We start from the raw sequence: 26,972 nt of genomic DNA on the forward strand, positions 1-26,972 counted from the left end.
CTTGCAGTAGCTGTAGCCAGCCTCCACGAGGGCTCTGGGGGATGCAGACTCTGCCCACACTCACACATCTCGCTACGCTAACTGTTTCCCTACTCACCATTCATAACCTTGCAGTAGCTGTAGCCAGCCTCCACACTCTGCCCACACTCACACATCTCGCTACGCTAACTGTTTCACAACTCACCATTCATACAGTCCCTTGCAGTAGCTGTAGCCAGCCTCCACCAGAGCTCTGGGGGACGCGGACTCGGCCATCTCCAGGAACTTGGGCACCTCGTCCAGCTTGCCCGCCCTGCGCATCAGGTCCACCAGACGTGCCAGCGCTTCGTAGTTGTCTGAACATACAGAGAACAATGACAATGAGGCTAGGCGATGATTAGCTTGTTCAGTTTTCATGAATTAAAAACAAACTCCATGAAGCCAGCCAGGTTTATAGGAAGATAATGTGTGTTCAAGCACACGTGTGCGTTTGTTTTATTTGTGCATCCGTGTATATATCGACATAACCGGGATTTTTGCCGTAACACATTTTAGACAGCTTTTCAGCCAAAGGCCAAAACTGATTATTTTTTTATTATGTGTGTGCGTGTGTGAATATGCCTGTCTGTGTGTGTGGCATCTTACTTGTCTTTACTGGCCACACATCATTTTCTTCTTTGAGCCATGTGACGTCAGAGCCCGACTAAAACTCATATTTAGGCGGCTAGCCGAGACTACAAAAGAGTGCATGTTTGTGTGCGTTCAATCGTAACCCAAAAAAGTAAAAGTAAATCTGACAGTTTACACAGAACTGGACAACCATTATTCACCTCAACTGCTGGCGTGGTCCCGGAAGGAACACTCTCTGTCTCGATCAGTGTAAAATGTCCTAGTTTGGTCAATAATACAAATAACATATATTGTGCTTCATTCATGAGCAACATGATGTTGAGATTACTTCTAACAAGCATACTGCGAACAACTCACCAGCTTTCATCTGTAGCAACTGCTGAAAGTGGTACATGGCCGTGTCGTACTCATTCTTGCGGAACAACAGATCTGCCAACATCTGCACAAAGTCAACACAGTTTTGGCTATAAAAATTCAATATTACATGTACCTTCTTTTTCTCCATTCTGCTTCTCTTGTCAACGCCTGGAAAAAAATACCAAGAAGCAGTGGAAAATAAATGAAAATAATCTCTTTGTAACACACAAACATTCTGTCTCTCTCTGTTTTTCTCTCTCTGCGCACGCACACGCATTCAGACACACACACACACACACACAGACACACAGACACACACACACTCAGACACACACACAAACAAACAAACACACACACACACACACACACAGACACCCACAGACACACACACACACTCACACACACACACACACACAGAGACACACAAAAACAGACACAGACAGACACAGACACACACACACACACACACCAACAACTCACAATGGTGGCAGCATCATTGTCTTTCTCCCCTTTGAGCAGTGTCATCAGCTGATGCTGACAGGAGTCCAGGTCCTCTGTCGACAGGTACAGCCCTGCCAGCGCTAGCATCACCTGGTGAGGAGAAGACGATGCAAAACATGAAACAACTCACAAAACATTAACTGCATGGGTGGATGAATCAACAACCCCAACTCCCAATTATACTGGCACTCAGTCTCATGCTGAACAAGCTGCTGGTCTCATTTGCTTATAGGATCAACACACGCACAAAAGATCAAAGACAAATTAAGAAAAACTTCCAAAGTTTGTCCATTACATTTTTTCTGTACTGTAAATGTGACATTGATGTCACAACAATGACAGTGACTTACTCAACACATCAGAGAAAGGTTAAAACATGGTTTACAATATTCCTCACCCTACTTTCAAGCCCAACTAAGAACTATCAACGTTTTCCGCTGTTGCTTACCTAATAACTGTACACTCTAACACAAAAAGAATCGTTCTGTACCTTGGAGTCATTATCGTTGTAGACCAGGGCATCCTTGTAGTACCTGATGGCTTTCTCAAAGTCTCTCTGATTGGCCGACTGCTCCGCCAGCTGACAGCAGATACTGAGGATCACACAAACAAGAATGGTGAGTTCACGGACCCAAAACATTTTTTATCAAAAATGCAAGATTATGTATTCACTTGAATGTTAATAAACAGAACTGACACTCAGTTTATGTTGATTGTTTACGGTGGTTTTTTCTTTCTTTTTGCAAAATTTTTCTTTCTTTTTCTTTTTCTATTGTTTTGTTGGTCTAAAATGTTTATACATAATCATGTGACACAAGAGTGTCTCAGTAAGTTTGTGAGTAACATACAATTTGACACCGAAATGAACACACTGATGAGAGTTCAGGAAATAAAGCAGAGATACGCCAGTCACCTGGATCGTCAGCAGCCTACCAGTGTAACGATGTGCGATTGGCCCCTCTGTCACCTTACCCCCTTGATATTTACTCGAGACTGAAATGTTGTTTCCTGGTCAAATTAAAGAAGTGCACTTATTGAAGGACGAAAAGCATGTCAGTTTCTTGCATGTGAAGAAAATTGGTGATGAAATTGAATAGATTTCACCCCAAAATTCGATTTCTTCGAAAACGTGTACCGAGTGGTGAGTCCCTTGAATGAGAAGGGAAACATTTTAGAATGAATCAAATTTATACGTTTAAATTTAAAAAATTGGTTTGACAAATCTGACCCCGTGAATGTTAGGTACCCAAGGTCGCTCATCAGTATTATCGAAGGGTGTTTTTTTGTTCAGTCAGTGTGGAGTTTATACAAGATCAACCAGGCCGAGGGCAAAAGGTGACAGAGGGGCCAATCTCACATCGCTACACCAGCTCTAAATGCAAGCAGTCCATCACTAGGGTACTATGGGTAACGCCACTGATTGTACCTGTTGAGTGTTGATACTAACCATCGTCAGTTCTGGATAAGCTGACTATGCTCTTTTCATTTTGTTGTTTGAGTGATATACCATTTCCAGCAATACATGGCACCCTCCTTCTGATCAACAAATGTGATTCAAGGGTAACAACCTCTTCTTATCTCTTTACTTACCTCCCTTAGACTTTAAAATATAACCAGGAGCTCAAAAACTTCTTAAACTGTGACTTACTTTGCTGCAAGTTGTTTCTGTGTTGTCAGAACATCAGGCTGTTCCATCTGCACTCTCTTTAGAACTCTGAAAACAGGAATCAAAATGCAGTAATAACATCACTCTCATAACTCTGATATAACTTCACACCCGGTGGCTGCCAAATTGCTGGTCACAAATTAAGTCTTGTCTGGTGCTGGATTGTTCCTGTGCTAACTTCAATCTAATTGAACCTATTCCTTCTTGTGCTTTTTTTGTTTTGTTTGATATAGCCTTTTTTAGTTGTCTGTATGTGTGTTCTGTTATTTGTAATACAAGATTGACAACTCTGCATAGCATTGTCAATGAAAGCAAATTAAAGGCTACTGCTTGTGTGCTTGAGAGAAGCATGAAGCAGATGGTAGAACCTGCCCCGGGCCACCACCTCTCAAGGAGGACCACCTGCCCATTAACACTATTGTGACTAGCACTGCCACGGCGTTAACGTCCTGCCTGCCCAAGCTTGCCACCAAGAAACTTCCCAAAAATCAGTAACTGTAAAGAAATCTGTCTAGCAAGCTTGAATTAAGTCCAATCACCACCAAATTTTGTGTACTAATTCAAAAATGGATGCCCAGTTCAGTCGTGCTATTTATAAGTTTGTCACGCGATTTGTTTTAGCAAAGTTCGAAGTTATTTTAGCATATAGGTTTTTTATGGTCTTAACAGTTAAATATGTATTACGTTATCATTAAGATTCATGCTTTGTTAGCACTAAGCAGTTGTTTTAATCAGTCTGGTTTTCTCTTGTTTTCATCTTATGAACATTCTAAATGTTAGACTAACTTATTGTCTTGTACAGAATAATAACTGTGTGAATGGTGCAATACTGAATGAAAGAGTGTGACATGAAGTTCTTGTACATCATTGCAAAGAGTGTGAATGACGTTTTAGTTTAGATGTCAAGCGCTTATAGAGCAGGCCTTTTTAACGAAAGTTTTTGATTTAGCGCTATATAAATGTTCTTATTATTATTATTATTATTAAAGGGGGGTGAAAGGGGGGTGAAAGGGGGATAATTTGTGTTTTTTAACGTTTTTTTGTGTGTGTTTTATTTTCCACTGCTTTTTTTAAAAGTTATTTTTTAACAGAAAGTATTATAAATAATGTTATAACCAAACAAGGTGTAAAACCTATGAATTAGCTGAAATATTGTTAACATTGTACACAGAAATAAGGAGACAGTACAAAGAAAAAAACAAGCAAATCACGCATTCACTCACAGCATCCTGACTCAAATGAAACAAAACTGTAACACTCACCAAATGATGTCTAGGTAATCCATATTGAATATAAGTCACATTTTCACAACAAAGTACCAACTATACACCTATGAACATTTCCAAAAGGATTAGAAGGCTCCAGCCATCCATTGTTATCAGTGCTGCCACGCCCCCATAGCTCCTGCACGATTCCGAGATACATGTTCGTCTAGCAGTATCACCCCCTACCACGTGTAGTTTGCCGACTCGTACTAGCAACAACGGGACTGTTTCTTCCTCAATATCACTGCTATTATCGCTTTCTTGAGGCTAAAACGACACGATGTATCATGATCTACAGGATCCTCAAGATCCAACATCCGGAGAATCTCCTCCCGTGACAAGGCTCGCCTTCGATTCATTTTTTTTGTTCGAAAACACCACGCAAATCTGCACTAATTTGATCAAGCCGGAAGAGAAAACCACGTGTATCAAGGGAAACAACTCAATTTATTGCAATCTTCAAAAACCGGGAAGCAATCACGAGTCTTGTACCTTGTATGACTGATACTGAAAAATGCGCGTCCCGTCCATGGGCGTGTCAGCGCGGTTACTGATTTATCAGTGTCCCGTCGCGAAAGTGTTAAGACCACACCAATGGACCCTTGAGTTCTCTTTTACATAGCGACTACCTGTCTATTTAACGATCACATTTCATCATTGGCTGGATCGTATAGACAGGTTTGACTGTACAACAAAAAGAATTTTGAATGCCACATACTTTTTTTCTTGCCCTATCACACGCACGCACGCCACACGCACACGCACACACACACACACACACACACCACACACACACACACACACACACACCTGGCCTGCATGTCCCTGGCCTTGGTGAAGGTGTCCTGAGCGTCCTGGATGCGCTCCACTCTCTGGTAGACCCGGGCCAGCAGCATCAGGTACTTCACCTGCTCCACCAGCGTCTCCAGGTCTCAAAAGGCAAACATTTACCATTGACTGTAACTGCTAATTCTGAGAAATAAAATGTAACCGGAAATTTCCGTATTTTTCCAGTTAAAATCTGAAAATAGCTTAAACGAAAACAGCTACCAGTTGTATATGTACAGGTTGTTACAAAATTACCGCCTTTTTTTAACATGGTTTGCCTGGTTGAATTTTGAACTGGGATTCATCTTGTAAACTTCTTCTTCTTCAGCGTTCCAGAAATTCTGGTGACGTGTGAGCTCGTTTGCCCATTTGGGTTCCCCACACTATACTCTGAGAGCATAGTCAGCTTCACTCCGCTTTCGTTGGGTAGGCATGCTGGGTATTTTCGTGTTTCCATAACCCACCGAACTCCGACATGGATTACAGGATCTTTTCCGTGTGCAATTGGTCTTGTGCTTGCGTGTACACACGAAGGGGGTTAAGTCACTAGCAGGTCTGCACATAAGTTGACCTGGGAGATCGGAAAAATTCCCACTCTTAACCCACCAGGTGGCAGCGACCGGGATTTGAACTCACGACCTACCGATTAGGAGGCCGACGTCTTACCACTGCGCCACTTCGCCCGTCATATGTTGTAAACAAATACGGGTTTAAAAAACTGGTAAGATCGCTCTGATCCATATGAAGAACTGTCTGAAGCATTGTCAACAACAGTGTGACTATTTTCCTATCTTCAACCATTGGTCATGACAGCATTCCTCATCATTCATTGGAACAGTGAGTCGCCTAAATCATCAACCAGTCAATGGGTCTTACGTATCACCGAGTCAATAGGCAATTGAATAATCATCAAATAGCAGCAGCTACGTTTCATTTACAATCTACAGTTTCCACTACATCATTTCACAATTTTGCATGACTGTTCTTCAGAAGGAGGTTAACAAACTGTCCTGCCCCATTACCTTGTCCTTCATTCTCCAGGGCCTGTTTGAGCACCTTCTCTGCCTTGTCGTACTGTCGCAGCCTGAGCAGTAACTCGGCCAGGTCATGTCTGAAACAAACATATGCTGCATTAAATATCACCAGTAAGAGAGGAACAGTGTGCCATCATAGCAAACTGATTGTGAGGACATCTCCAAACATCTGTCATGGTGTATGCACGCAAGCTCACACTTTCACACACACATACAGAGAGAGACATTCACACACACACATGCATGTACATAATTACGCTCACACACACGCACACATGTACAAATGCATGCACATACACACACACACACACACACACACATGCATGCCTAATCAAATAATTACAATTAATTCATCTAAATAACACTGTGATCAGCAGCAGTAAGCTATTTAACAGTTATCTTAACAGTGTCCCAAGCCTTTGCTGATGGGATAAAGGGAGGTAAGGTGGAGAGGGAAGAATCGATTTGTTTGAAATGCCAATGCAAGTCTGTTTAGTTTGACAGATATAATACAAAAACTCCTTACCTAAGAGATGCTTGACCACCTGCCTTCAAGGATGCTTCGTAATAGTTGATTGCCTGTGAAAATAGAGCAAGTGAATATACATGTACAATCTTAAACAAACACAAAATGCTGCGATAAATTCATATGCTCATAAATAAGAAACGCCTAACACACAGGAATTACTTCCTTTTACTTTGGGGCAAACACAAAAATGATTTCAACCACAGCAGAATGACAGGCTTTCAAACAAAAGTTATTAAGAAATAAATTAGCAGAACTGGGAAAGTGTTATTTTGTGTCAGCTAGAACACACTCTGCTGGGCAAACAACAAAATGCTTTTCTTGTGAACCTCTGTAAAAAGAGCTAAAGCTTCCCTTTGGGCTGAACTATTACAACAAGCAAGCTAGGAATTACAGTTTTTGGAACAATTTGGTATACAGCTGTACATTCACTGTGACCTAACCATTCCCATACATGGATTCACAAAAAGAGACTTTCACAATAAATATTAGTCTAAACACAACAGTGCATTAAAGTCATGTATGTATTATCCACCTTTGCATAGTTGTGAGTCTTGACTAGGGCTTGACCGATCTTGGTGGCCAGTGCTGCGTCCTTGGGATTCCTCTTCAGGGCTGACTCGTACACCTCTATCGCCTTCTCTGGCTGTCCACAGAAACATTAGTTTTTCTTTTTATCACTAGATAAAAATAATGGTACACACAAACACACGCTTACAGAAACACACACACAGACACATACAGACATAAACATGGATACACAGACAGACAGACACATACAGACATAAACACAGACACACACCTCCTGAATACTCATGTAGGCATCTCCAAGCAACAGACAGGTGTGAGGACTGGGGTGCTTGTCAACCAGTTCCCTGCAAACAAACATTCCCGTTGATAATAACACAAAAACTTGCGAAAGCAACCTTCATAACTTTGAGGATACACACGCTTCCCCATGTACAGAACTGCAGAACAAAGAGTCCTCCATTTAACAGTGTCTTTTTACAGAATTAGCCCTCTATTACCCGTCAAATTGCAATGAAAATAATATGTAAAGTAATCCTGCAAGTAAGATGCTGCCACTGGTTGCTAAAAATGTGTAGTTCAGTACATTTATTAATTTTGTATAGAATATTTAAAAAAAAATAAAGTGTAATTCCATACAAGAACTCACCCTAATATTGTTCATTCTAAACTTACTTTGTGTCAGTCACTTTTAATGCGATAAACACAATGGCCCCCATCCTGACCGTTAAAACATTTAGCAGGTCAACGAAAACCAGTCCTGATTGGTCAAATAAGTCACACGGTGCAGTGCACTAACATGGTAATAAATCTGCATATCATTACATCCCTTACCTGTAGCAGCTGGCATAGAGACGCTTGTCTTTGCGATGGTGGAGATAGATGTCGGCCATTTTCTCTCTGGCTTCCACAAAGTACGGCTGATCTGGTTGGATGTTTCTGAGCATGCTGAGAGCCATCTCGATGTCGCCGCGAGCCAATGAGAGGTCAGAGTTGGCGATGGCAATGCGAACTTCCTCGGGCGTGTTTTGAAACTCGTTGATTGCGTCCTGCATCACTTTGGCAGCTTCATGCTACAGGAAGGACAGTCATGCATGAGCATTAACAGTACTTGCTGTGATGGATATGTATGTTTTGATTGTGGTATTTATGGCCAATGGCCTTGAACAATGAACATCTGCTCGCCAAAAGCATTTGCCACTAAAACAAATAGAATGCAGGTTCATCCTTACTTGATTCATGACTATTTGTACAATATTAAGCCTGATAGAATCATTTCTGGGGCTACCAATATAATGGAATGACTTATTCTTTGTTGGTCTACACATGTACTTCCCTGCCGCACCTGATTTCGTGGCAATCTGGTTTGTTTTGTTTGTTTGTTTGCTTAACGCCCAGCCGACCACGAAGGGCCGTATCAGGGCGGTGCTGCATTGACATATAACGTGCGCCACACACAAGACAGAAGTCGCAGCACAGGCTTCATGTCTCACCCAGTCACATTATTCTGACACCGGACCAACAAGTCCTAGCACTAACCCCATAATGCCAGACGCCAGGCGGAGCAGCCACTAGATAGCCAATTTTAAAGTCTTAGGTATGACCCGGCCGGGGTTCGAACCCACGACCTCCCGATCACGGGGCGGACGCCTTACCACAAGGCCACCGTGCCGGTGGCAATCTGGTGAAATTATAGCTTCAAGTCATATACACACATGAGTACTGACAACATTAATAAATCATACATGAAAAAAAAGTCATTGCAAGAGAGTAATCAATAACAAAAAGTTGTACCTGTTCTCCAAGCAGACGGTGAGCCTCGGCCAGCTCCAGGAAGACAGACACACGGTCGTTGACAGAGATCTCCTGCACTTTGCCCGCCTTCTTGGCTGCACACACCAAACGCACAGTATTGAACGTTAAAATAGCTTCTTCTTCTTCTTCTTCTTCGTTCGTGGGCTGAAACTCCCACGTACACTACGTGTTTTTTGCACGAGTGGAATTTTACGTGTATGACCGTTTTTACCCCGCCATTTAGGCAGCCATACGCCGCTTTCGGGGAAGTTAAAATAGCTAATAATGGAACCTTTGGAATAAAAAATAAAAAAACTTTAAAGTATCTTTCTAAGATTCTACTTGCCTACTTATCTTCATAAAAGCCACAGAGGTAGTGCTTCAACTTTGTAAGGAGAATCAGAATAGCCATGAGGTAGTGCTTCCACTTTGTAAGGAGAATCAGAATAGCCATGAGGTAGTGCTTCCACTTTGTAAGGAGAATCAGAATAGCCATGAGGTATGTTTGTTTGTTTGCTTAACGCCCAGCCGACCACGAAAATAGCCATGAGGTAGTGCTTCCACTTTGTGAGGAGAATCAGAATAGCCATGAGGTAGTGCTTCCACTTTGAAAGGAGAATCAGAATAGCCTAAGGTAGTGCTTCCACTTTGTAAGGAGAATCAGAATAGCCATGAGGTAGTGCTTCCACTTTGTGAGGAGAATCAGAATAGCCATGAGGTAGTGCTTCCACTTTGTAATGAGAATCAGAATAGCCATGAGGTAGTGTTTCCACTTTGTGAGGAGAATCAAAATAGCCATGAGGTAGTGCTTCCACTTTGTAATGAGAATCAGAATAGCCATGATGTAGTGCTTCCACTTTGTAAGGAGAATCAGAATAGCCATGAGGTAGTGCTTCCACTTTGTAATGAGAATCAGAATAGCCATGAGGTAGTGTTTCCACTTTGTGAGGAGAATCAGAATAGCCATGAGGTAGTGCTTCCACTTTGTAAGGAGAATCAGAATAGCCATGATGTAGTGCTTCCACTTTGTAAGGAGAATCAGAATAGCCATGAGGTAGTGCTTCCACTTTGTGAGGAGAATCAGAATAGCCATGAGGTAGTGCTTCCACTTTGTAAGGAGAATCAGAATAGCCATGAGGTAGTGCTTCCACTTTGTAAGGAGAATCAGAATAGCCATGAGGTAGTGCTTCCACTTTGTGAGGAGAATCAGAATAGCCATGAGGTAGTGCTTCCACTTTGTAAGGAGAATCAGAATAGCCATGATGTAGTGCTTCCACTTTGTAAGGAGAATCAGAATAGCCATGAGGTAGTGCTTCCACTTTGTAAGGAGAATCAGAATAGCCATGAGGTAGTGCTTCCACTTTGTAAGGAGAATCAGAATAGCCATGAGGTAGTGCTTCCACTTTGTAATGAGAATCAGAATAGCCATGAGGTAGTGCTTCCACTTTGTAAGGAGAATCAGAATAGCCATGAGGTAGTACTTCCACTTTGTGAGGAGAATCAGAACAGGCATGAGGTAGTGCTTCCACTTTGTAAGGAGAATCAGAATAGCCATGAGGTAGTGCTTCCACTTTGTAAGGAGAATCAGAATAGCCATGAGGTGGGTACCCACCCAACCCCAACCTTAAGGTCTTTTAAGACCTCAGATTTTCAAATTTCAGATCATAACGTCTGTAAATTTACTTCCACTTTGAGACTCCATCCCTTGCAAGAACCAATCTCCTCAGGTGTGGCACAGTCATTAAAGGGGTGAGTGGGAGGGGGGGGGGGGTATCCTGTCAGGTAAAGGATCACAGTCAACTCTGGACGCATTCTAAAACAGTCTACCCTAGTGAAAACAAGCTTTCAGCTTTCAAAAATCAACAGATGAGCAGGGATGTCGTTAGGTGGCGGACATAGGACATAGACCGATTAAAAGGCTCAAATGTCCGATTCACATAGCCGCATGGCGGTCAGATGTCCTATTGTTTTCAACTGAGCGCGGTCCATGTCCGATAAGAACTCCATTCCTTCGGACAGCGCGTTATTTGACAATTTTCCTTTCATGATAAAATCTTCAAAAAGCGACTGAGCGCTCTCGCGTACAGGTGCACTGAAGTTGTGCAGTGCAGATCTTGCGTTTTACGAACCGTTTGGGGTATGAGCCGTTTGCGAACATGCACCCGTCTACAGCACACTAAAGTTATGAGTACGGGAGACAACTCTAACTGACCAAGGCTCGTGTCTGCTTTAACTTGCTTTAGGTTAGAGATGAAGCGCACGGCACTGAAATATGCCACCGAAAAAAACTAAAGCCTGCCTAAGAAAGAAAAAACTGAACACGTTTGGCTTTTCAACGGCATCAGGTGCTAAATTAGGGCCAAGAACATGGGAAAACACGGCTAGCATCATTCTGGAAAATGACAGTGGGGCCAATGGCAGTTTCGCCGCTAAAACCTCCACAATCACGGAAAGTAAAGTTTCGTCACTTGTAGATGGTGCCAGTACAGCAGGAAATTCACACAAACGGTCTTTTAAGGCAAAGGGAGCCACTAAAATCTAAATTTGTATTTACTTCTACCATAGGCTAATGTTATATGCTTATGAAGTGGTAAGGCATATACGATTTCAAAACGGATAACGTTTTCAGTACCGTCACTGTCCGTTACCATGGAAACGGCAATCTCCAACTGCCAAAATGGGTTGCTAGGAACACGTTTTTTAGCTTCCCCTTAAATCATAGGAATGTGATTTTTTGTATGTAGGATGTAGGAGTCCATAGTTGTGGAATGACAACAGGGATTTTTTCTAGGATGAATAGTTCTGATAAAATATTTTTTTTAGATGAATTACCATGTTTTTCAGCACAATTTTAGTAAATATGACCCGCCTGAACAGTTATTTATTAATTTAAAGAAAATTCCTGTTGTCATTCCACAGGTTGTCCTCTGATAAGCATGTCCCTTAAGTTTCATTGCATTCTGAACAGCTGGATTGAAGAAAAACAGTTTCCTAGAAAGCAGGTCATGCAAAAACGCTGAACAGAGAAACAAGGCCGAGAACATTTCAAAGCTCTTTCATTCACCCCAAATCAATGTTAACATAGTTCAGGTATTTTTCACAGACACCTGGTAACTACAGGCTTACCTAAAACTGCCCAGCAGCATATGCTGCACCCCCTTGTAGTCTGATGAGCTCATCCTGTCTTTTGAGTTTAGCTGCACGCACAGTGTCGCGTCTCTTGTTTAGCTGATCTTTCTTGAACCTGAGGCTGCCAAGAACCCTTTTACACTCCTAGCCTTGTTTAGTCTTTTCATGTTACAGCCTGTTGTAAAGCCGTAGAACTGTGCAGTGTTGAGAGCAGCCGCTGGTTCAAAATTGAATTCCCTAGCCCCTGTGACGACTGCAAACCGTACGCGATTTTTGCATGCAAATTTGTCCTTGGGGCAGCGAACCCAAATGCTGCTGTGGAGACACTCATTAGAGTTTTGGGTTTTTCCTGACACACATCTCTGAAGCAGTTGATCTTTCGTCAGTCTCTGGTAAACTGGTTCTAGAGGAGGATTCAGCTTCTTGAAGTTGAGAGGTGTATGGACGAGTTTTGCGTGTGGTCCTGGGGGCTGGTAGAAGGACCATGACGCGGCACCATGGGGGCACAAGTCATGCTGTGGCTTGTCATCTGTTGAGAAGCCGTGACGCAGAGATGCCATCACTGCCCGTTTCATGTCTGCAACTGTCTTACCCCCCCCCCCCCCCTAATTGCCCGATTATAATATATCGTCAACTTCCTGATTGTATTCAGAGTCAGCTGATCATACCCTCGCCCTCCCAAAGTGATTCCTTTTTTGCGGCAGTCTGTCACAAGGTTGCGAAGCGCTGTTACAAAACGCTTGGAAACGTGATTGATGCACTCTTCTTTTTCGATGGTTACTTGATCTCCATAAGGCTTTATTTTGGAAAGTTCCTGGAAGGTTTTTGTGTCACCGTCTGACAGGATAACTGTGTATCGCAGATTGTGCTGCGACACTGACCTGCCCCACAGAACCCGAGCCGCCTCGACTTCCATGATGCCACTGGAACCTAAAAATAAAACCACCGTTTCAGTCAAAGTCAGCCACTGAATAGCAAACACACAAACACACACAAACACACACACACACAAAAGGCAATCAGCCACATATCTACCAACATAGACGCTATTATTGCTTTTGTTCAGTACATGTATTACTATGCATGGATTAGTACCCAAACACACACACACACATGCATGCACACACACACACACACACAAACACACACACACACACACACACACACACACACACATGCATGCACACACACACACACACACAAACACACACACAAGGCAATCAGCCACAGATCTACCAACAAAGACGCTATCATTGTTTTTGTTCAGTACATGTATTACTATCCATGGATTAGTACCCAAACACACACAAATTTGTGTATTTATACACAAACACGTACAGACACACACACACACACACAAACACACACGTAGGCCTACACTTCACATAGACAGCGCACACAAAACACTGACACACATTTTCACAAACACTTACAGATCTATGTAAAATTCAAACACAACACACTATCATCCCATTTCAACAAACGTCTTCACAAACGCACCATACACACATACTGTTTAGATCTACGCACTCACCTGCAAAATTCTTGTCACAGATGTCCAGTTGTTTTACCAGCCAGGCAGCATATCTCCAGGGGTTTCTCCCGGAGAAGTTTGTTTCCAGTTGTCTGGCAAACGTATGACAGTAGTTGCACATAACATGAGCGTCAAAGCAAATTCCAGTCAGCACGTCTAGACTACAGCACACCCTAGGCTATTCCAATGTGGGACCAGTGCCCCCTGGTCAGCCATGATCCGTCGTAGCTTACACTGATATCAAGAACATCATCATCAGACAGTGTCATTCCATTGTGCGTTGCGTGTATCTGTCTGACCTGACGGACAGCCTCACTGAATACTTTCTCCTCCAGTAGATCTACATCAAGTCGTTGATAGAGTTTATCAGCTTTCTTCTGGAAGGTTTTGTGATCCATGCCTACCAAATCTAAACTTTCACAAAATGTGTTAAATTGTTGAGCACCTAGCCCACATATCAAGGAGTCTGGACGAATAAACGGCTTGCCTGATGAGACCATAATCCGTTTGACCGCTTTCTTTGGAAGCAAGGTATCCAGCGGTACCTGGAACAACTTCCTCACATGCGCGTACACTGCAAGGCCGTGTCTCTGTTTTGAGTCTGGGCATGGTGACAGCGTTGGCTGTTTACATTGCGGACAACAAAGTTCGTTTACAAGTCAATACCATCAAAGGTTTCCAAATCAACAAGACATCTCCTTGTTTGGGAAGCCTCTGGACCTGTCGCTTTTGACCAGTGGCTGCTGTGTAGGCCTATGTGTTCGTCTTGAATTGTTTTCGCGTCAAACCGCCAAGAACACACTCTCAGTCCTGACGCAGAATTTGATCTGCATGCCACAGCGGTCGATCCAGATTTTTTGCGCTTGGTCACCGATTGTGTTTTAGTTGTTCTCTTGTCTCTGCAACTCTTCAGTTGTTGTCTTCTCGTACACTTGCCTTTATGATGTGTTTTTCGGAGCGTTGATCTTTTCACACGTGCCATTTTTCTAAGCAAACTCAGTCGAAAACTAAACGCGGTGAGCAGACGACTTTTAAAACGCGAAAAGCCACGCGAGCCTATCTGACCAATCGTGGCCAGGTATTTACGTCATACCCCCGTATATGGAAAGTGTCTGTGGTTTGCTTGTTTGAAAAATAGGGGGGTTTCCCCAGGAGAATCCATATTTAACCGAAAATAACCGCCGAATGACACAGGTGAGAGAACTGCTGTTCAAACGGTATACGACGTTTCCGCGTTGGGCGAGCAGAAATGTCTGTTGTCAAGGGTTGAAAATCGGAATTTTTATCGGAAGAGTGAACGAAAAGACAGAAAAATTCGCCGGGTTGGTGCAATGAAATATGTTTTTAGAGACTTTGATGAATTTATATAGTGTAATTTTGTTTGTTTGTTTGTTTATTTGTTGCTTAACGTCCAGCCGACTACGCAGAGCCATATCAGGACGAGGAAGGGGGGGATGAAGGGGGCCACTTGTCAAGCGATTCCTGTTTACAAATGCACTAACCCATTACTTGTGTCCCAGCAGGCTTTAGTAAAACTAAATTAATACCTACTGGAAGATTACCAGTTTCCAGTATGTTAAAATAGGCTTAACCTATCTACTGCTGGACTTACATCAGAACACTAACAGATTAAACTATACATGAATCGCAAGACAAGCGGCAAGAGAAGAGATTTTTGGAAAAAATACAGGTGAATGAGCAAGAAGGCAGAAAAAAGAAAAGAATTCATGAAGAAAAAGAGAGCATGACAGGAAAGAGGAACCAAAAATCTACCTAACAGCAAACTAGAAAGCTCCTGCGGTTCCAAAAACAGGAGGGGCCTTTAATTTCATAACCGCAGTGCCCCACTGCGGGAGTATAGTGTAATCATATGCATTTCATAAAAGTAGACAGATTGAAAGGTGCAAAACTGCTAACAACTCAAAATGGCTGTTTAAGTCCCATCACTCTAAATTTCAGTGGCGCACTTCGCCTTAATAAGGTTAACTATTCATGGCTGACCCTGTTTAGTACTAGTTGATTAGAATTTGACAGCAAAGAGACCATCTATATAGGCAAACTGTTTTGTCGAATCTGTCAAGAAAAAGCTCTGTCAGGAAATCATGCAGTTTGTGTGCCAATCAAAGTAAGAGTGCTGAAGTTTTTGGTTGCTTTTTAGTTTGTTTGTTTCTTTTTTGTGTGTGTCCTGTTTGAAACAAAAGTAATAAAACAATGTACGCACACAATGTTGGTGCATATACTGATATGTGTGTGAGCACATGATTTTGTGTTTTGCACCAATTTATAATATCCTATTAAAATGTCTGAAAGCAGTCAAATGTCCTATTGAAGCCGAAGAGCTCAGGACATTTGTCCTATAGGTATGAATGTGTGGCAACATCCCTGGATGAGGTGACCAAATGGTGATCATCATTCAGCCATTCCATTCAGCCAACGTCAGCACGACTTACACCAGAAATCTGTTATCACAAACACAACTTGACCAAGAAAGCCCCATGCTCTGCTTCAAAGCCTCAATTTTTGAGATTTCTGACTCAGATCGTTCAGTGGTGTCAGCACATCCAGACAGGACCCCGTTCAACACCTACATACTCATAAACAAACTTTCGGAAGTATGGTTCAAATTACTGTTGATAGATATCTTGACCTGCAAACAAGCAACTCTGCAGTGAAGCGTGGAAGTGCATTTGAAAACTGTGATAGTGCGACTGTAGCAGGAGAAGCTGTATAACCATGACACTCATGTGGCAAACAGTTGATAACGCTTTGGCAGTGATGAAGGGAATTCCTTGCAGAAAAACCGACAATGTGTTTCCAAAAAATTGTTTTACTGGAACCATGGAGTGGTTTCAGACTTGAACATTGATGTGTTGCACAGAGGCAAGAATCATGAGGAAATCACCGCTCTAGGCCACTAGGTGATTAATCACTGTTGAAAAAGCAAAACTGTAAGTGTAATTATCTTTTTTCAAAATTGTCATTACATGTACCAGCTCGTTGAAGCACCATAAAAAATCAACTGGTGAATGGGTTCTTCCTTACTTTTGACACCTTTTTGAACATCTGAGCAACAAAGGGAAGTAAGGGCTCTTATTAATGCATACAACATGTGCAATAAAGTTAGTGGGAGTTATACGGAACCACTCTCCTGGCACCTGAGAGAATAACAAGCATTGAAATGTTCAACAAGCCACTTTCAACCTCATTCTTTTTTTTCCCTTTTTTTTCCTAAAGCAGCAGTCTAATCAATCATAGTGCTTTTACTCCAGTGTAGACCAATAGTGTGTCCAAACTGCAGTGAGTGCACCAAGCGATATGGCTTTGGGAGTGTGTCCACACTGCAGTGAGTGCACCAAGCGATATGGCTTTGGGAGTGTGTCCAAACTGCAGTGAGTGCACCAAGCGATATGGCTTTGGGAGTGTGTCCAAACTGCAGTGAGTGCACCAAGCGATATGGCTTTGGGAGTGTGTCCAAACTGCAGTGAGTGCACCAAGCGATATGGCTTTGGGAGTGTGTCCAAACTGCAGTGAGTGCACCAAGCGATATGGCTTTGGGAGTGTGTCCAAACTGCAGTGAGTGCACCAAGCGATATGGCTTTGGGAGTGTGCCAAGTGTATGGTCATGATCAACACTGGAAGCAGATGTGTGCTGTTTTTAGCTCCAAATGGATGACAGGCTTAACACAAGTGCCGTCACTGCCGGTGTCTGTTGGTGGTCATGTTTCTGCGGTACTGACTATTGATTGAATACTATTCAAAACGACCTATAGGACAAATACTGCATATACAGATTTAAAACTTAGTTCATATGCAGCGATTCAGCAGAGAAATCATTCTCGCTGCAATAAGTTGGGGACAGCACTGAATACACCTCCATCCAGTTGATCAATCAAACAAGCAATCCAGAAAGCAAAGCAGCATGGATGAATCACTCAAGCAAAATTCTCTGTGCACAGAACATAAAACATACCTGAAACACCTTGTAAATTTCCTACAGAACAAAGTGATAGATCAGGATAGAAAAACCAACAATAAGAGAATAGTACTTGATGACAGGGGTAAGAAGATGGCTGGTGAAAGTGAAGATGCCGTCACACCCTCTCACTGCATGATTTTATGTCAATGTGCTCAATGATTTGAAGAACAGAATGAAGAGGACCCACCCAGGAGTGAAATACACACTCAAAGTTCATTAGGAAACAAGTTACACAGAAAGGAGACCACACTGAGAAAGATCTTTGTAGTTTTAACAGAAATGGCAGCACACAAATATGTGCTGCTCGTTTCCCAAGCTAGCAGTGTTTTGTCTCTTTCACAAATAACTCTGTCGGGTTTGTATGGGTTGTGAAAGAGTGAACACCCTTGCTCTTAGTGAGACAAGCAATCCACAGACAAACCACTAGTGAGGGGTGTGTTTGAAACACCTGGATAAGGAGCACGTGTGGATCATTTGTCTCACTATAAGGATTGGATTGGATTGGATTGGATAAGATTTACAGTCCAGTGAGGTTACCCTCATGGAAATTCGAGCTGCTTTCTCCCCGGGGAAAGTGAGCTGCCATACATACGGCGCTACCCATATTTTTTTTTCCCTGCATGCGTGTATTCATGTTTCCTGAGACTTAATGCCGTGTGAGATGGAATTTTTTTTACTTTATTCCAAGTCCCACGGGTATTTGATGGACATTTTTATCTATGCCTATACAATTTTGCCAGGAAAGACCCTTTTGTCAATCGTGGGATCTTTAACGTGCACACCCCAATGTAGTGTACACGAAGGGACCTCGGTTTTTCGTCTCATCCGAAAGACTAGCACTTGAACCCACCACCTAGGTTAGGAAAGGGGGGAGAAAATTGCGGCCTGACCCAGGCCTGAACACGCAACCTCTCGCTTCCGAGCGCAAGTGCGTTACCACTCGGCCACCCAGTCCCATGCTAGGGTATTCACTCTTTCACAACCAGTACAAACCCAACAAAGTTACTTCCAAACATCGTCGATTAAGTAACTTCAACTCATTTTTTCATGGTTTGCGAAATTTCACATGTTATGCATGACACATGTAAATGAGCAACAACTCACTTGAAGATTTGACCCCAGGCAGGATCATGGCCATTTTGAGCGTCTTGACCGCCTCAGCCAGGTCCCCTTGCTTCTTGAGGATGCGCGCCCTGATCAGGTGGTACAGGGGGTGGTCTCGCACCTGTACATTGTCAAGATGATGATGATAAAAAAGTACTTGAATTGTTGTCAGACATTCACTTAGATGCGTCCCTCTCCCCTCTGTTTTTCTGTTTGTCTTCCTGTTTGTATCTCTGTCTGTCTGTCTTTGTCTGTCTTCCTGTTTGTCTCCCTGTTTGTATCTGTCTATCTGTCTTTGTTGGACTGTATCTCTGTCTATCTATATTTGTCTGTCATTCAGGTCCGACACATTGTAGATTTTATTTTGCAGTTTTGATCTGTGGCCCATGTATAATAAACCATGTATAATAAAGGTCAATCTCATATTTGTTTCGTCTGTCCGAGTCTAGTCTAGTCCCTGTGAATTTATTCTCCATGACAGTCCATTATTGGTCTTCATGATTTTTCAGTTATAGATGATCTTATCTCTAAGTATGTTAACGCAACTCGTGTAATACATGATTGATAAAGAATAATAACACTCACCTCAAAGTTGTAACTGAGGCCCACTTCCAGGGACTGGTTGGCCAGCTTGAAGCTGTTTTGATGCAAGTGAATCTGCGCACACACAAAAATATTGGCAATTAACAAAAATATTTTACAATTTTATTCTGCATTTATCTGCAGATCAGTTTTAGCTTCTTGTGAAAAGCTTGCTGACAGACCAGTATAATTGTGGAGGACTGGTGACTTTTGACGAGCAAGTTGAAACAAGAAGAGCAAACGCTCGATCGAGTCACTTTCGCAGTTCTGAATATTATATGAGGCATCAGATGGACAGGAAGAAATTGCTATTCACAACACAATACAGATGTAAATAATTTGATGTAAAGAATAATCCTATAAAGTTTGAATCAAATCCGATGAATAGTTTCAGAGATATGATATTTCAATTTTTTTCCTTCAAGACATACCTGTGACCTTGAAAAAGGTCAAAGGTCACCAAAGCAGACGTCAAAGTGTAGAGGTCACTGGGAGTCACGTTCACATAAAATTTGAGCCCGGTCACTTTTATAGTTTCCGAGAAAAGCCCAACGTTAAGTTGTGTGTTGCCGAACAGAAAAGGCTAGTTATCTCCCTTGTTTTTCTGATAACGTTCGTAAAAGGCTACAGATGTAAATACTTTGATGTAAAGAATAATCCTACAAAGTTTCAATCACATCCGATGAACTTTGTCAAAGATATAAAATGTCTAATTTTTCCTTTGACGCTGACCTGTGACCTTGAAAAAGGTCAAAGGTCAACGAAACCATCGTTAAAGTGTAGAGGTCATTGGAGGTCACGACTAAACAAAATATGAGCCCGATCGCTTTGATAGTTTCCGAGAAAAGTCCAACGTTAAGGTGGTGTCTACGGACGGCCGGCCGGCCGGACAGACTAACACTGACCGATTACATAGAGTCACTTTTTCTCAAGTGACTCAAAAATATTAGGCTTTCAGCACAGCAGTGACTTTTGACAGTCCCCCCACCATAGCCTACAAATGTTCATTCAAGCTAATCACCATGACAGACTAAAATTAGCATAGCGCGGCATAGTCCCAAATTAACCCCATGGAAGTGACGTCACACACTGAAAGCAGAGCTACTGTTTCCCATTCACTGGGAACGTGAACTTCAAGCGGGGCTAAATAGGGTAATTGCGCTTAGCGCCTTATCTGAATGGTCTATAAACTAATGCCAGTTGACAGAGAATGTGTACCTGAGCCATCAGGATGTGGGCGTCAGAGAAGGTCGAGTCTTGGTCCAGACAGTGCTGCAAGGTGCTCTGTGCTGACTCTACATCACCTGTACACACACACAATTCAACATCAGTTACCACTGAATGTCCATCCTTTCCACAAAGCAGCAATGCAATACAGTTGAACCTGCAATGTGAGGCCCCTCTGTTGAGAGGACACCTCCCATGAAAGGACACCTTCAGTAGCCCCTTTGTCTATTATGTTGATCTGCTGGCCGATGTGAATGCGTGATGTATTGTGTAAAAAAAATTCCATCTCACACGGCATAAATAAATCCCTGCGCCTTGAATATGTGCGCGATATAAATTGCATAAAAAATAAATAAATACAAAAAAAAATCCCTGCGCTTAGAACTGTACCCACGGAATACGCGCGATATAAGCCTCATATTGATTGATTGATTGATATTATCTTCACCAAAATGTACCTGTTATGAAAGGCCACCTGCAATGTAGGGACACTTTTAGCTGGTCCCAATGGTGTCCTTTCATGGCAGGTACCAGTGTACAGTGGAACCTCCGTTTTAAGACCATCAAAAAACGGACAAAAAATCTGGTCTAAAAAAGGAGGGAGTCTTAAAATGGAGGTAAGTTTCCAGAGGTTATGAACAAGAAATCTCACAATTGGAGGTCTTAAAAGGGGGGTTCCACTGTATCATCTTTCTGGGCCAGTGTGCAAGAGTCAAGGTAAGAGACTTTGGCATGGGATCAACTTATACCCTCAATGCTGTTTATCCCGGATTGTGGTCTCTAAACTCGACACCTGCAAGCCGGCCCTGGGTCTCAATGCCTCCTTTCAACTGGGATCCACACTGACAATGTTGGGTTTGTGTGCGGAAGGGACCAGGTTCAAACACCATCAATGCAGCAGTTCCTACAATGAAAGACACGCTTGGGACCAGCCAAGTGTCCCAGCCTACATTGCAGGTGGCATGTCATGACAGGTATATTTTGGTCAAGAAAACAGACAAAGAAGGGGACAGCAGGGGGGGGGGGGGGGGGGGGGGGAGAGGTTGCGAGTTCGACCCTGGGTCAGGGCGTTAGCAATTTTCTCCCCCCTTTCCTAACCTAGGTGGTGGGTTCAAGCGCTAGTCTTTCGGATGAGACAAAAAACCGAGGTCCCTTCGTGTACACTACATTGGGGTGTGCACGTTAAAGATCCCACGATTGACAAAAGGGTCTTTCCTGGTAAAATTGTATAGGCATAGATAAAATATGTCCACCAAAATACCCGTGTGACTTGGAATAATAGGCCGTGAAAAGTAGGATATGCGCCAAAATGGCTGCAATCTGCTGGTCGATGTGAATGCGTGATGTATTGTGTAAAATATTCCATCTCACACGGCATAAATAGATCCCTGCGCCTTGAGTCCGAGCCTGGAGATACGCGCGCGATATAAGACTTTATATAACATAACATCACACGTACATGGAAACCCCCATTTTAAGACCTAAAAAAAAATTTAAAAAAATCAGTTGATAAGGAGGGAATCCTAAATAAAGGTCAAATAACAGAGGTTATGAACAGAAAATCTGAAAAAGCAAAGTGTAAAAGTAAGTGGTGGGGAAGTATTACATTGGGGGTTCTTAACATTGGGGTTTTACTGTACCGCTGTACTTCCATGCTGAACTAGATGAATGCAAATCACGACGTACCTGCCAGGTATTTGACCTTGGCGATGAGGTAGAGGCCCTCCATGAGGCCGGGCACGGCCCTGGTCATTGGATCCAGCACCTGGTGGCACCGCTTCAGGATCGGGCTCACCTGTTGACCAGCCTGCACCGGCTGTTGGTGGAACAGGAAAAACATTACAGTTGCAGGTATGATCATTGGGACAATGGAAAATCAGGGAACCCGGAAGAAAGCGGGTGTTGTTGTGTATGCCTTCGGTCAAAAAATAAAACCACTGAAACCAATATGTAAAGAAGAAGCTAGCAAAGAGACAGATTTTGATTTTGATTTTGCACTCACACACACACACAAACACACACACAAACACACACACATACACACACAGAACAAGCCTCTGCTTCTTTTAACATTCACAAACAAACTCCGCCCAGCCATCATCAGCAACGAATCAGCATAAAGATCCAACAGACACTATTCCTAGAGAACGTCCAAACGATTGTTTGCCATTATACTGACACTAAACATGCACAGATTTTGGCCTAACGACCAAAGCAAAAAGAAATGAGTACTGACCACTTGTGGAGCAAACTGCAGGTAACTTCTGACCACCTGCAGCAGGAAGTCAGGGTTGAGCAAGACAAAGTACTGGATGCCAAGAGGAAGGCCCTAAAACACAACACATTACCTGTGAATTAAAAACATGCAAAAACCAAATATTTTAACACGTAAAAAGGTTAATTTCAGCATTGAGGGTGGAACGTTTCTTTCTTTCTTTATTTGGTGTTTAACGTCGTTTTCAACCACGAAGGTTATATCGCGACGGGGAAAGGGGGGAGATGGGATAGAGCCACTTGTCAATTGTTTCTTGTTCACAAAAGCACTAATCAAAAATTTGCTCCAGGGGCTTGCAACGTAGTACAATATATGACCTTACTGGGAGAATGCAAGTTTCCAGTACAAAGGACTTAACATTTCTTACATACTGCTTGACTAAAATCTGTACAAACATATATTCTATACAAGAAACACTTAACAAGGGTAAAAGGAGAAACAGAATCCGTTAGTCGCCTCTTACGACATGCTGGGGAGCATCAGGTAAATTCTTCCCCCTAACCCGCGGGGGGTAAAACACGACATTCACGAGTACATCGACCCAATGGCCTTCAAGAGGAACAGACAGACAAATAACTATGAGACAAATGGAAAAGAAGACGACATAGATGATTGTGTATTCATTGTTTGGCATGATGGTTGAAGTGGCAAAAAGGCACTAAACACTACACTGTCCTCTCCCTCAAGTACAAGAAGAAAAGAACAGAAAAGAACTAATCTTATGAACACACCTGACTTTCAACCAGGATTCCCATTCTCCCATTCTCCCATTCTCCCATTCTCCCATTCTCCCATTCTCCCATTCTCCCATTCTCCCATTCTCCCATTCTCCCATTCTCGAGAAAAGAAAGCAAACAAAGTCTAGCAAACTGAGAACATACTTTAATTTCAAACCAGCTAGCCCATTTTTATTCACACATTACCTTGAGTCCAGCAAAGTGCAGCTCGATGGCTTCGTTCAGCAGCTCTGTGATTTTCTCCGGCCCCTTGTTTTTCTTCATTGCTAGCACACCGCTCAGGTAGGCCAGCTCCTGTGCACACACATCCATCATGTTGTAAGCTTTGTAGGAATTGTTATTGTTGTTATTGTTGTTGATGTTGTTGTAAAGCCAACAGATACAGGCATTATTTCAGTCATGAGCCTCAATTCCTCCTCCCCCCAACCCCACTCTCAATACAGACCCCCTCAAACAAAACTCTGATAACAGCCACTCTCGAACCAAACTCTCTCCATGAAGTCAAAACACAGACCTTCAAAAACCAAAGCGGTCACAACCCCCCTTAACCCAAACTCTGAATACAATCCCTTCAACCACAAACACTAAAAATTGATCACAAAACCCAAACTCCATACTTACGGCAGAACGTCCAAGACTTTGCTGGATCTCGTTGAGAAACTCCAGCTGCTGTGCCGCTTCATCCACCTGGTCCTCCAACAGCTGGCAGCGGATGATTCCCGTCAGCGCTTGCACACTGGTTTCATCGAGCTTCATGGCGTTGCGGAAACACTTCATGGCGTCCTTCGTCTTTCCGGCCATGAGAAGCTGAGAGCCCATCTCGTTGACGAAGTCGGCGTTGTTGTTCTCGATGCTGACAGCACGCTCCGTCAGAGTGTGGGTCTGCTGGAGCACCAGGGCGTGGCGGCCACACTGCGGAGAAACAGAACGATATGAATGTGGGACAAACACACACACACACACACCCACACACACCCACACAGCAAGTTCCATGTCCTTTAATCCTAGCTCCCCTGGTAAGTAAAGGATGGAGATTTTTGCTATCCCAGGTCAACCTAAATTACAGACACGCCTTAATCCCCCTTTCATGTGTACACACAAGCACACGATCATGTGAGCCCAGAATGGATCCAGGCCGGGACGGACACAGGTCAACTTTATGTGCAGACTCAGAGACGGTATCCATGTTCCACCCCCGTGTCACCACTGTGATACGTAAAAGACACTTCACACTACTGTTTAGGACAAGCTCAAGTCTGTCATAGAAGCAGGGTTGTTCAAACTACTCAGTGTGTGCAGCATAAATGATTGCATAGAATAAAACCACTGCAATAGCTCCAGCCAGAGAACTGTGAAAGATCGTGAAATTAAATATGTTTGCTCATGACAATAGTGTTCAAGGCAAACACTCCACATTGCTCCAAGCCAATACCACAGTTTCACTTTCCCTTCAACATGAGAACTTCTACTTCAGATAGGACAATATTGGTTTATTGATTCTGCAACGTATCCCCGTAAGATTCTGCCTTGATTTGAAATCAAGTCATTTCTCATCCAGACAACTGACCAGCCTGGAGAAGAGCTGGGCCATGCTGGAGTAGAGGTGACCGCTGCGAGGCTCAAAGCGATCCAGTGTGGTGATCAGATCCCCGATCTTTGTTGACGCCTGCAAATCAATGGTACAATGTTGAATTCCTTGTCTATCTTTTCACATTCATTTAAAATGTTGATGCTTTACTTTACAGTTGACCCCTCACCCCCCACGAATTAAGACACCCTCTTTTTTAGACCCCCCCCCCCTTTTAAGACCCTGTTTTCTCAGATGTTCTGCTCACAACTTTTGTAAATGTACCCCTATTTTAAGATTATCTCCTTTCTAAGAACTGTTTGTTTGTTTGTTTGTTTGTTTGCTTAACGCCCAGCCGACCACGAAGGGCCATATCAGGGTGGTGCTGCTTTGACATATAACGTGCGCCACACACAAGACAGAAGTCGCAGCACAGGCTTCATGTCTCACCCAGTCACATTATTCTGGCACCGGACCAACCAGTCCTAGCACTAACCCCATAATGCCAGACGCCAGGCGGAGCAGCCACTAGATTGCCAATTTTAAAGTCTTAGGTATGACCCGGCCGGGGTTCGAACCCACGACCTCCCGATCACGGGGCGGACGCCTTACCACTAGGCCAACCGTGCCGGTTTCTAAGAACTGACTTTCTCAGTGACTTTCTGTGTGAGTGAGGTTCCCCTGTATAGATGTTGCTGTGTTCCTCATCATAGGTGTGTGAGTGAGGTTCCCCTGTATAGATGTTGCTGTGTTCCTCATCATAGGTGTGTGAGTGAGGTTCCCCTGTATAGATGTTGCTGTGTTCCTCATCATAGGTGTGTGAGTGAGGTTCCCCTGTATAGATGTTGCTGTGTTCCTCATCATCGGTGTGTGAGTGAGTGTTAGAGTGAGCGTGTATGTGTATACTACTCATGTGCACAAACAGATATGCACCCAGAGAGAAAGCACACGAGACAGACCAGAGAGACATAAACACAAATAGCAACAGAGAGACTGGGACGGGAGAAGGTTGACGACCCAAGACAAGGGTTTTAAGGGTAGTTTTGGGAACTTGAGGGTAAAAACTGCACCCTTCAAAACTACAGATAAGTAACTCAGTGACTTAGGACAGCAACAATTTTGTTATTTTGACAAATAGTCATCCAAAATCGGCGTATTGTTGCCTAAATGGCGGGATAACACAAACGGTCAAACACGTAAAAATCCCACTTGTGCACACACACAACACTAACACACACACACAAACTCTGTGTGTGACCCACTGACCTCAGAGTACGCTCCCTCCTTGCACAGCATGTTGAGGTTCTCGTAGATCATGGCCTCCACACAATGCATGTTCACATCCAGCGCTCTGAAATCAACGTTTCAATGTTGTCTATTTCAATTTTGGCTTTTGGCCCAACAAGCTTTTAAGCTAGTATTGTACACAGCTGAACCCACACACACACACACACACACACACACACACACACACACACACAGTGAGAGTGCACACAGGCACAGGAAAGAGTAAAATAAACAACAAAACAAATCCTGTACATATTTTCCTGCCAATGCAGTCGAATTTCAACACTGAATCTTTCACAGACACTCTACCTCCTTGACATAAAAATCTAGGGGGTACTAATACTACAATTCACAATTGAAATTACTGTAAAAGTCTTTACAGACCTGTTTACCCTAAACCCGAGGCAAGAGTACTTTCCCCAAAAGTTGAGTGTATTTTTCAAAAA

The 26,972-nt window shown here is 43.0% G+C and overlaps 1 protein-coding gene across 1 annotated transcript in view; it reads right to left on the reverse strand.

Annotated features, from left to right (window-relative positions):
• Nucleotides 1-26,972, reverse strand: part of LOC138947575 (tetratricopeptide repeat protein 21B-like) — a 42,273-nt gene that overhangs the window by 9,210 nt on the left and 6,091 nt on the right. Inside the window, exons 8-28 of the mRNA XM_070319073.1 lie at nt 26,506-26,590; nt 25,240-25,338; nt 24,294-24,584; nt 23,859-23,966; nt 22,897-22,989; nt 22,347-22,476; nt 20,652-20,737; nt 19,437-19,508; nt 18,852-18,972; nt 9,109-9,203; nt 8,149-8,387; nt 7,589-7,661; nt 7,322-7,432; nt 6,787-6,839; nt 6,249-6,337; nt 5,209-5,329; nt 3,116-3,181; nt 1,958-2,060; nt 1,447-1,557; nt 967-1,048; nt 185-335 (exon numbers count right to left, since the gene is read on the reverse strand). Of these exons, the coding sequence (XP_070175174.1) occupies nt 185-335; nt 967-1,048; nt 1,447-1,557; nt 1,958-2,060; nt 3,116-3,181; nt 5,209-5,329; nt 6,249-6,337; nt 6,787-6,839; nt 7,322-7,432; nt 7,589-7,661; nt 8,149-8,387; nt 9,109-9,203; nt 18,852-18,972; nt 19,437-19,508; nt 20,652-20,737; nt 22,347-22,476; nt 22,897-22,989; nt 23,859-23,966; nt 24,294-24,584; nt 25,240-25,338; nt 26,506-26,590 (2,379 nt within the window). The remainder of the gene's footprint in view (nt 1-184; nt 336-966; nt 1,049-1,446; nt 1,558-1,957; nt 2,061-3,115; nt 3,182-5,208; nt 5,330-6,248; nt 6,338-6,786; nt 6,840-7,321; nt 7,433-7,588; nt 7,662-8,148; nt 8,388-9,108; nt 9,204-18,851; nt 18,973-19,436; nt 19,509-20,651; nt 20,738-22,346; nt 22,477-22,896; nt 22,990-23,858; nt 23,967-24,293; nt 24,585-25,239; nt 25,339-26,505; nt 26,591-26,972) is intronic.

The sequence above is a fragment of the Littorina saxatilis genome, linkage group LG14 (genome assembly GCF_037325665.1).
Source record: "Littorina saxatilis isolate snail1 linkage group LG14, US_GU_Lsax_2.0, whole genome shotgun sequence".
In the NCBI taxonomy this organism is placed as follows: domain Eukaryota; kingdom Metazoa; phylum Mollusca; class Gastropoda; order Littorinimorpha; family Littorinidae; genus Littorina; species Littorina saxatilis.